This window comes from Arachis ipaensis, chromosome B1 (genome assembly GCF_059453495.1).
Source record: "Arachis ipaensis isolate K30076 ecotype BB chromosome B1, ASM5945349v1, whole genome shotgun sequence".
Taxonomy (NCBI): Eukaryota; Viridiplantae; Streptophyta; class Magnoliopsida; order Fabales; family Fabaceae; genus Arachis; species Arachis ipaensis.
Genome location: NC_142436.1, coordinates 7,173,676 through 7,184,604, shown reverse-complemented (window position 1 = coordinate 7,184,604; position 10,929 = coordinate 7,173,676). Strand labels below are relative to the sequence as shown.

Here is a 10,929-nt window from a genome sequence, read left to right as displayed (position 1 = left end):
AAGCTGGCGTTATAGTTCGGCACTACAGGCATTAAATCGGCAATTCAATCATTAAATCGGCCACTTACGTTACAACTCAGCTTAACGGACTGATTTATAAAAGTGAAACGTCTGACCTAATGTTTCACCTTATTTATTGCTCTTTAATACAGGTAATAAAGCAGAATCATAACAGACTGATACATTTTCACCTATAAAAAGGTATGACTCCTATCCTAAAGACACATTGAATTCTCAATACTGACTTAAGCTTCGGAGTGCCTTTGCAGGTACACTCCCCCCTGTTTCTTTCTCAAAGCTCTACGCGATTGGACATCCTCTTGGAGTAAAGCTCGGATTGTCACAAGGCTTAAAGGTCGGCACCGGAAATAATAACTCGGCGTCGACTCCCAGAGACTGAGCTCTCCCTCCAGGTATCCATACAAGAACAATTGGCGCCCACCATGGGGCCGAGAATATAATCCCTTCCATATATCATCGGCCTCGAAGTTCTCGCCTGAGTCATGGCTGAACAACTTCCACCCACACCATCCGAACTCCTTCAGATGGTGATCGAGGAGAACCAAAGAATGGCATAGCAAATTGCCAACTTGAATAACACCCGAATTGAAAACAACAATGATCGGCAAGAACGAACAGAAGATGCAGAGTAGCAGTCAGGGCCAACACACGTCTCAGACACTGCTCGGCAGGAGGAGGAGCAACCCGAGCATAATGAGGAAGCTCGGCAAGACAACGAGAATGACGATCAGGAAAGCTCCTCTGGACCATTCACGGCCGAAGTGATGAACTTCGTGCTACCCCGGAGGTTTACTCTGCCAACCACTCTAACTCCCTATGATGGGTTAGGTGATCCGAAGAAATACATCAAGAAGTTCACCTCTATAATGATAGTAAACGGTACATCTGATAAAGTTTTATGTCGTTGCTTTTCATCTTACTTAGACGGTCCTGCACTTGATTGGTTTTGTTCTTTGCCTGCAGGTTCTATTTCTCGATTTCGAGATATATCAAAGCCCTTTGAGGAGCACTTTGTTGGATCGGCCATCTACTTACATGACTCCGATTATCTGAACACAATCAAGCAAGGCCAGCACGAAAGCTTCAAGGACTACATGATGCGCTTCACAAAGATAGCCCTAAGTATACCCGACCTCCACCCTGAGGTGGAGCTACACGCCATAAAAAGCGGATTGCGACCAGGAAAGTTCCAGGAAACTATTGCTGTGGCCAAACCTAAGACTATGGCCGAGTTCCGCGAAAAGGCAAAAGGTCAGATCGACATCGAGGAACTCCAGCAAGCTCAGAAACTAGAAAAGCCTCATTACAGAGACGACGACAAAACTCGAGACAAAAAGAAGAACTTCAAACCGACTTCGCGATACGAGTCCTACACTCAATTCAACACTAAACGCGATGATATCATCAAGGAAATCTTGAATTCAAAATTAATCAAGCCACCAAGAAAAGCCGGCAGTTACCCATATTCAAAAGGCGCGGACCAATCAAAATACTGCTCTTTCCACCAGAAGCACGGACACACTACCGACGACTGTGTCATCGCCAAAGACCTACTGGAGCGACTAGCTCGGCAATGTCACCTGGACAAATACATCGGCGGCCGCATACAGCAGCGAGCACCCCCTCTGGAGACCAAAGCTCGGCCAGACAACATGGCTAAGATAAAGACCGACCGAACAACAACCACCCCGAACAACCAACACGTGTAATTAACTGTATTTCCGGAGGTTTTGCAGGAGGAGGAGCCACAAGCTCGGCAAGAAAGAGATCTTACCGAGCTATGCTTTCCATCAATGCCGATCAAATTCAACAGCAGACACTACCACACTCCCCACAGATAACATTTCAGGCAGCCGATCATAACAACAGTACAGCAAATCTCGATGACCCAGTCGTCATCTCCCTGTAACTCGGAGATCTCCTAGTAAAAAAGGTGTTGCTGGACCCTGGGAGCAGTGTCGATGTCCTATTTTACTCCACGTTCCAGAAGATGAAATTAAGCAGCAACATCCTCCAACCTTCGACTGGAGACCTGGTAGGTTTCTCAGGTGAGCGAGTCCCGGTCATGGGCTCTGTGTGGTTACAAACCACACTCGGTGAGTTTTCCTCGTCAAAAACTTTAGACATTCAATACTTAGTTGTTGATTGCTTCAGTCCTTACAATTTAATACTTGGCCAACCTTTCTTAAATAAGTTCGGCGCTATATTATCTACAATTCATCTTTGTGTTAAGTTCCCTTTGCAGGATAACACAATTGCAACCATTCACAGTGATGCCCGAGAAGCCAGGGAATGCTACAACAATAGTCTTAAAAGACCTAACCGAAACACAAAAGCCCATGTTCACAACATTGGCAACATGAACGACCAACAAATGCTGGCCGACCTTGATCCCATAGCAGGAACACTGGAATGGCCAACTCCAACAGAAGACCTGCATAAAATCTATTTCACAGAAAGCATGGACAAATTCACATACGTCGGCTTAACATTATCCCCAGAAGAAAAATCTTCATTCCGAGCATTCTTGCAGCAAAATGCCGACCTGTTTGCTTGGACCCCAGCTGATATGCCTGGCATCGATCCATCCATCATATCACACAAGTTGGCATTAGACCCATCTGTCCGACTTGTAGCACAGAAAAAGAGAAATCTTGGCCATGACCGAAAACAAGCTTCCCTAGAAGAAACCAAGAAGCTCATCAACGCGGGCTTCATCCGAGAAATCAGATTCACAACATGGCTGGCAAACGTCGTCATGGTTAAAAAACATAACGGTAAATGGCGCATGTGTGTTGATTTCACCGATCTCAACAAAGCATGCCCCAAAGATTCCTACCATTTGCCATCCATTGATTGCTTAGTTGATAATGCCTCTGGTTTTGAAAAACTTAGCTTTATGGATGCATATTTTGGTTATAACCAGATCCAAATGCATCCATCCGATCAAAATAAGACAGCCTTTATTACTGAATATGGAAACTATTGTTATAAAGTCATGCCATTTGGCCTTAAGAATGCAGGTGCGACGTATCAACGTCTAATGGACAAAGTCTTCGCCAAACAAATCGGCAGGAACATTGAGGTCTATGTCGATGATATGGTCGCCAAGACAAAGATCGGCAATAATCACCTTGATGACCTCACAGAAATCTTCGGACAGTTAAGAAAATACAACATCCGATTAAATCCCGAAAAGTGCGCATTTGGGGTTCAGAGCGGTAAATTCCTCGGCTTCATGCTCACTAGCCGAGGTATTGAGGGAAATCCAGAAAAATGCCGAGCTATTTTAGACATGACAAGTCCACACACCATCAAGGAAGTCCAGCGGTTAGCAGGGAGACTTACTGCACTTTCTAGATTCTTACATTGCCTAGCTTCTAAATCTTTATGTTTTTTCCAAACTTTAAAAAAGAAAAAGGCTTTCCAATGGACTGATGACTGTGAACAAGCATTCACAAGCATCAAAGAAACTCTTTCAAAACCACAAATTTTAAAAACCCCCTTACAAGGGGAGCCATTATTCTTATATTTATCAGTCACTAACTGGGCTATAAGCTCCGCTCTTGTTGCAGAAAGGGAAAAGAAACAGTTCCCGATCTATTTTACTAGCAAAACATTACAGAATGCCGAGCTTCGATATCTGAGCATTGAGAAACTTGCCCTAGCCCTTGTCTTCTCAGCCAGAAGACTCCGACCATATTTTCAGAGCCATGAAATCCATTTCCGGACAGATCATCCTTTGCGGCAAGTCCTTCAAAAACCTGAGCTGGCTGGCCGACTAGTCAAATGGTCGGTGGAGCTATCAGAATTTGATGTCAAGTACGAAGGCCGAGCATCCATCAAATCCCAGTTTTTAGCCGACTTTATCGCCGAATTCTCGGTACCATGTACAACTGAAGACTCCATCGAATGGTCTTTATACGTTGATGGGTCCTCGAACCCACAAGGGTGTGGAGCAGGTATCATTGTTAATGATAGCCACGGCAACGTCATCGAACATTCCCTCAATTTTTCCTTTAAAGCAAGCAACAATCAAAGTGAGTATGAAGCGCTAATTGCTGGCCTCAGACTCGCTGCCGACCTAAACATCACCGAACTTAAGGTATATTGTGACTCCTTACTCATCGTCCAGCAGGTAAACAACTTATACCAAGTAAAGGACCCTCTGCTTTCTAAATACCTAGATATCGTACAAAATTTACTTTCAAAGTTTTCTAAATATGAAATACAGCACATACCAAGGGAGAGTAATGGCCGAGCTGACATTCTGTCTAAGCTCGCCAGCACTCAACCTAATGGGTCATCACTTTATCAGTCAGCACTGCCCAAGCCAAGCATTGAACTAACACAAATCTTAAGTGTAACATAGGAAGTAGATTGGAGATATCCATACATACAGTATCTCCAGACAGGGATTTTTCCAGGCGACGTCGAAAATACTCGACACTTCTGCCGACAAGCCTCCTTTTTTACAATTTATAATAATTCCTTATATAGACGAGGATTCTCTCGTCCATTACTTAAATGTCTTTGCAGAACAGAAGCCGACCTCGCACTTGCTGAGGCACATAAAGGGATCTGTGGTACACACCTCGGAGCCCGAAGTCTGTCTTCAAAAATCCTCAAAGCTGGATTATATTGGCCGACAATACGACAGGATTGCCAAGCAAAGGTTAAAAGCTGTAACAACTGCCAGAAACACAGTCCGATCACACACCTCCCAGCCGAACTCCTACACTGCTCCGAGATAAGTTGGCCGTTCCACCAATGGGGCATAGATATACTGGGCCCTTTCCCCACAGCAGCAGGTCAGTTAAAATTTCTTGTCGTAGCAATTGATTATTTTTCCAAATGGATAGAGGCACAACCTCTAGCCAAGATTACATCACAACAAATGCTTTCCTTTGTTTGGAAATATATTATTTGTTGATTCGGCATTCCCCGGCACATTATCACAGATAATGGTCGCCAGTTTGCCGATCAAAAATTCACATCTTTCTTGCAGAACTTGAAAATCAAACAACACTTCTCATCAGTAGAGCACCCACAAACGAATGGGTTAGCTGAAGCCGCAAATAAAGTGATACTACATGCTCTAAGAAAGAAACTGGATGATGCAAAAGGCCTTTAGGCCGAGCTCATCCCAGAGATCATGTGGGGATACAACACAACAATTCACTCAACCACAAAAGAGACACCTTTCCGTTTAGTCTACGGTTCAAACGCAATGATTCCAGTGGAGATCTCCCAATCCTCACTACGAACTGCATTGGCTGACCAAACTACACAAGACATAGCTCGGCAATCCGAGCTTGACCTCATTGAAGAACTCAGATCATCCACAGCAGTCAAACATTTAGCCATCCAACAACACATTACCCGAAGATATAACCAAAGAACTCACCAAGGTCCTTCCGTGTAAATGACCTTGTGCTCAGGAAAACAGAACAAGCTAGGAAACCATCATCACATGGCAAACTAGCAGCTAATTGGGAGGGCACTTACCGAGTCACAGAAGTAATCGGCAATGGAGCCTACCGACTGCAAACCCTAGAGGGTAAAGATCTCCCTAACACTTGGAATGTATCTTCCTTAAAGTTATATTATAGTTAATACCAGGGATAGGCCAGTATTCTTTTTCCTACTACCAAGATTTTTCCCACAAGGGTTTTGCTTGGAGAGGTTTTAATGAGGCTAGCCTACCTGGGCCTTTTGAAATCAAGGGTTTTTCAATAAATAAATTTCTTATTTTACCAAATCATTATTTTCTTCATTTCATAGTTCCACTTCATCTATAAAAATATAATGCCGACCTATACTATCATTCCGACCATTCGGATACTATCAACACCGATCATCTACTAAAATCCGATCACTTGGACACAATCAGTCAATCTGACTGCGGATCTTAAAACGGAACCCGATCACTCGGATACAATCAATGAATCTGATTGCCGACCTTAAAACGGGAATTCAATCAGACAAATATCTGATCTAACTCGGATTCTGATCATTCAATCAGACAAATATCTGATCTAACTCGGATTCCGATCATTCAATCAGACAAATATTCGATATAACTCGGAATCGGATCATTCAAATCAGACAAATATCCGATCTAACTCGGACTCCGATCATACAATCAAACAAATATCCGATCTAACTCGGACTCCTATCATTCAACATATCCGACCTAAATCGGAAACTGATCTTTCATACAAAATCCGATCTTAATCAGAATCCGATCATTCAATCAAAACAAATAGCCGATCTAAATCAAAATTAGGACCGATCACTAACACAGTTATTATCATGCCTATGAATCGGCATCCGAACTCGGCCTGCTCAGCCCTCCTATCACATTTCTCATTCAAATTAATGGCATTTCACCATTACAACAAATTTTACCTAAAACATTTGGCTTCAATGCCACAGTCACAACACCAGAAAAACACCCACAAATCATACAAACAAAAATATCATATTATAGTCATAACATGCAGAAACAGCATGTAAACAGAAACATCCAAGTTTGTTTTCCAAAAAACAGTAGCAAAACATAAATTACAAGCACAAAAGCCCAACACAGAAGCAACATAGTTTTCAAACAAAAACAAAATAGAACTAGACCAAAATTCCTATCAAACATTTTCAGCCTCTCCCTCAACATCACCATCATCTTCCACCATGGCCCCATCTTGAACAATCTTCCCCGGATCCATCTGGGACAAATCAACATCAGGAGCGAGAAACTTAGCTTGCTGGCAAGCTCGCTCAAAACCCTCCACGAATGAATCAAGAATCTCAGTTCCCCTATGCTTTTCAACATCTCTCAACTTTGCCGTAACTTCAATTACTTTAGCACTCATGCTAGAAAGATCGGCCTCTTTCTTCTTAACATCTTCCACCTCTTTCGAATATTTTTCCTTAATTCCCTTTAGCTCCTTCTCCATTTCTGATAACTTGCCCTCCAATTCAGCAACTTTCTTACCCTTTAACTCCAGCTCCTCCTTCAAACTCGGATCTTGTTTAACCTCGGCAACCTTCCGATACTTCTTCTCTCGGCTACGCCCCAAACTGGCAAGCCTAAAACCAATTACCTACAAACAAAGATAAAGAACACTATCTTCAGCTTTCCAACTATATATCAAAAAACAGAAACAACCTCAAAAATACAAATACCTGCATATATTGATCTATGGCGACATCACCAACTTCCTCAGCCAACGATACATCAGACAAATTTTGACAAACATCATCGGAAACAGTCATATAGGGGTAGTCTTTCCCCCACAACGACGATCCATCACTCTGATCAGTAACATCATGCAATCTCTGCTGACTTTTGAAAAAACTTTGAATTTCCTCAATAGGAACTTCACCCCATCATCCTCGGAACATTTCGATAAATCAACAACACTTGTCTTCCTTTTCCTTGCAATGACTTTTCTTCTCCCTGGCTTCGGCTGATTAACTTCACCAACACCCACAGCCTTCTCTACTTTGGAAGTAGAACCCTCTTTATCAACATTTTTGCTCTTGACCCGGGCTCTCAGAGTAGATGCTGACACCCCTGGATACTTTCCACCTAAAATCATAAAAAATAAAAACATTAAAGCTATGGTTCAAAACCTATTAACACAACAGTGTTAACAAAACTCACCTAAATACTCTACCACAGCCTTCCTATCTTCCTTCCATTTTAGCAAATCAAACACCGACAACAACTCTTTTCGATCAATAACCTCCACCAAGTACTCAATGATACATTCATTCCTTGAGCTAATGATTTCCGGCCCCAAAATATTCTGAGGCTCCGAACACCACGAAGTGGAAATCTCTCCCCTAAATGCTCATCAACATAAAATGGAAACTGCCCTTCAGCATTGGTAACCTTCAAATACATCTCCTTAAAATCCTTAAAGGACGACTTATACAGCTTAAAAATAGCAAACCTTGGGGAGCTATTCAAATTAACTCACCCTCCTTTCCAGACACCTTTTGCTTGAAATAAAGAAAAGAACAACTCCACAGAAGGAGTCTCCTCCAAAAAATCCATCAAAATTTCAAAACCTCGCAAAAATGCCCATCCATTAGGATGTAGTTGCGAGGGAGCACAGTTAAGTTGCCTCAAGACCTGACACTCAAACTCACTAAACGGCAACCGCACCTTCAATTCCTCCAACACACAGCTATACATATAGAAAAACCCAAACCCTTCCTTCCTATGAAAAACACGATCGCTAGGAACACAAGGACGCAGCTCAAATAAGACACCAGAACCACCCCTCGCTATTTTACTCTTATCTATCTCCTTCACAGATTCTTCATCCAAGAACAGTGAGCATCGCTTCCTCACATCATCACCCACCCAATCATATGACCAATCAACTTTTTCTTCCTTCTCTTTCTCGAAACCCATTTGAAAAATAACACGAAGAGGAAGAATGGAAGTTACAGAGATGAAGAGAAGAAAAGCGTACCTCTTTTGCTCATTCTTTTTTTCTAATGCAATTGATACACATACAAACCTTGAACCAAACACAAAAACTCCATGGACTCCAAAAAACTATTAACTTCCCACTAAAAACGGTTCTCGAAACCAACCCAATCAGTCATATCAAAAGCCATCACAAAGCATTGGGAACACGCACCACCTGCACCACGCATTCAATTTTTCTCTCTCCTAATTATAACACTGCTTAGCATTAAAAACTGTTTAACAAAGCAGATTGAACTGGGGGCTACAAAGCATAACCACCCGCCGAACTATCCAACAACCGACTTATACACCAGCTCAAATGACTTATTTATGCTTCATTAAAAGCTCAACCTGCTTCATTAAAACACTTTCTCAGGCCAAGTTTGGGGGCTGTGATCCGGCCATTACAAATCTAACATCATAAATCGGCATTATCACTCATAACTCGGCATTATTCACATTATGATCCAGAAAGATGGTGTTATAGTTTGGCACTACAGGCATTAAATCGGCAATTCAATCATTAAATCAGCCACTTACGTTACAACTCAGCTTAACGGACTGATTTATAAAAGTGAAACGTCTGACCTAACCTTTCACCTTATTTATTGCTCTTTAATACAAGTAATAAAGCAGAATCATAATAGACTGATACATTTTCACCTATAAAAAGGTATGATCTCCTATCCTAAAGACACATTGAATTTTCAATACTGACTTAAGATTTGGAGTGCCTTTGCAGGTACACTCCCCCCTGTTTCTTGCTCAAAGCTCTACGCGATTGGACATCCTCTTGGAGTAAAGCTCGGATTGTCACAAGGCTTAGAGGTCGGCACCGGAAATAATAACTCGGCGTCGGCTCCCAGAGACTGAGCTCTCCCTCCAGGTATCCATACAAGAACATAATATTTTTATTTTAAAGAGTTAGAATATTATTTTAACATCATTTTCTTCGTATCTTTTTAATTGAGTCTTTGATTTTTTAAATTATAAACCTTATTTATAATTAAGAGTGATATTTTAACACCACCAATTAGTCACACATATAAAAATACAAGAACAATTCTATTGTCATAATTATAATCTAACTTTATAAGTAATACAATACAATGAAACTATATATAAGTAATATAACTAAATTTTATCTACATCTATAGTCACATTTCATAAATAATATAATTAAATTTTATTTATGTTTATAATTAAAATATGAATAAAAATACAAAAAATTATCAGGATAGTTAATTTTTTTCGTTCATAATTTTTTTTATTATTTTTGTTGTGAAAAGTTTAATTATTTTAATACTTAATTATTTTTTAAAAAAGATAATTGAATAACACAAAAAAGTCTTATTAAGAGTAATTTATTTATATATGATTAAAAAATAATTGAATAATTATATACGGTAAAAAATTAATATTATTAAAAAATAAAATTAAAATTTATTTTAAAATTAAAAATAAAGTTTATTTAAAATAAAATTAAAAATCATGTTTTTTTTCTTTTTTCCAAAATTTATCTACGAGTAATTCTATAAATATTTTATGATGAATAAAAATATTAAAATCGTACTAAAATTTATTCTAATAAAATTTATTTTTATTCTACTAAACGTTAAATAAACTGTTAAAAAGAATTTTGTTTCCTCCATTAGAGAAGAATAATAAACTTCCATACTTCTATTATATTATGGCAATAATTTGGCCTGTTATTTTTTAATGTACATAATAATAATAATAATAATAATAATAATAATAATAATAATAATCAAGTATATCACAGTAAAAAAGGAAGCACGTCACCAAATAATTTATCATCCGAATTATATATGAATCAAATTGATAATATGAGGACTAACACTACAACAATCGATAACAAGGTTAGGGACTTACAAAACCTTTCTTAAGATCATAGAAAAAAAAACGTTTATATTTGTGTGATATATAAAATAATTATCATATTATTATTATTATTATTATTATATTATATTATATATATATATATATATAATTTTTTTTGTTTACTTTTGTAAACATATTTACTTCTATCTGATTAGAGTGTGGATCCGATTCGATCCAATCCGATCATCTTACAGATCAGATCATATTCTCAAATTACAGATCAGATACGGATAAATACTGTGGATTTATATGGATATGATCTAATCTATGAACACCCTTAACTACTACTATAGATTCATTATTGCAAAAGAATGCTTCTTTTATTATAAACCATTATTAGATCTTAATTACCATTAAAACAACTTAATTGTCAACAAAGAGATAATACTTGTTGGTCTCTGAAATTATGTTCGTATTTGAATCCATAGTTGTAAAAACCGAACTGGATCGGCTGGTTCGACCGGAAAACTAGTGAATCGGACTAGAACCAAATCCTAGTTCGGTTCAGTTTACTCCTTGGA

The 10,929-nt window shown here is 39.2% G+C and overlaps 1 protein-coding gene and 1 pseudogene across 1 annotated transcript; both read left to right on the top strand.

Moving 5' to 3' along the window:
• The first annotated feature begins 503 nt into the window (after positions 1–503).
• Positions 504–1,730, top strand: LOC107645263 (uncharacterized; annotated as a pseudogene).
• A 281-nt stretch (positions 1,731–2,011) lies between these two features.
• LOC148575632 (uncharacterized) lies at positions 2,012–4,393 on the top strand. The gene is made up of 3 exons (XM_088502461.1): positions 2,012–2,798; positions 2,886–4,159; positions 4,256–4,393. The coding sequence occupies exons 1-3, from the start codon at positions 2,012–2,014 to the stop codon at positions 4,391–4,393; spliced, it is 2,199 nt and encodes a 732-aa protein (XP_088358587.1).
• The last annotated feature ends 6,536 nt before the right edge of the window (positions 4,394–10,929 follow it).

What these genes read in the sequence shown, in the direction of transcription:
- LOC148575632 (XM_088502461.1), top strand. Translation starts at nt 2,012, where the DNA reads ATGAAATTAAGCAGCAACATCCTCCAACCTTCGACTGGAGACCTGGTA. An exon ending in CATGGTTAAAAAACATAACG is followed by an intron (nt 2,799 to 2,885) that starts GTAAATGGCGCA and finishes TTGATTGCTTAG; the next exon opens with TTGATAATGCCTCTGGTTTT. An exon ending in CCTTACTCATCGTCCAGCAG is followed by an intron (nt 4,160 to 4,255) that starts GTAAACAACTTA and finishes TATGAAATACAG; the next exon opens with CACATACCAAGGGAGAGTAA.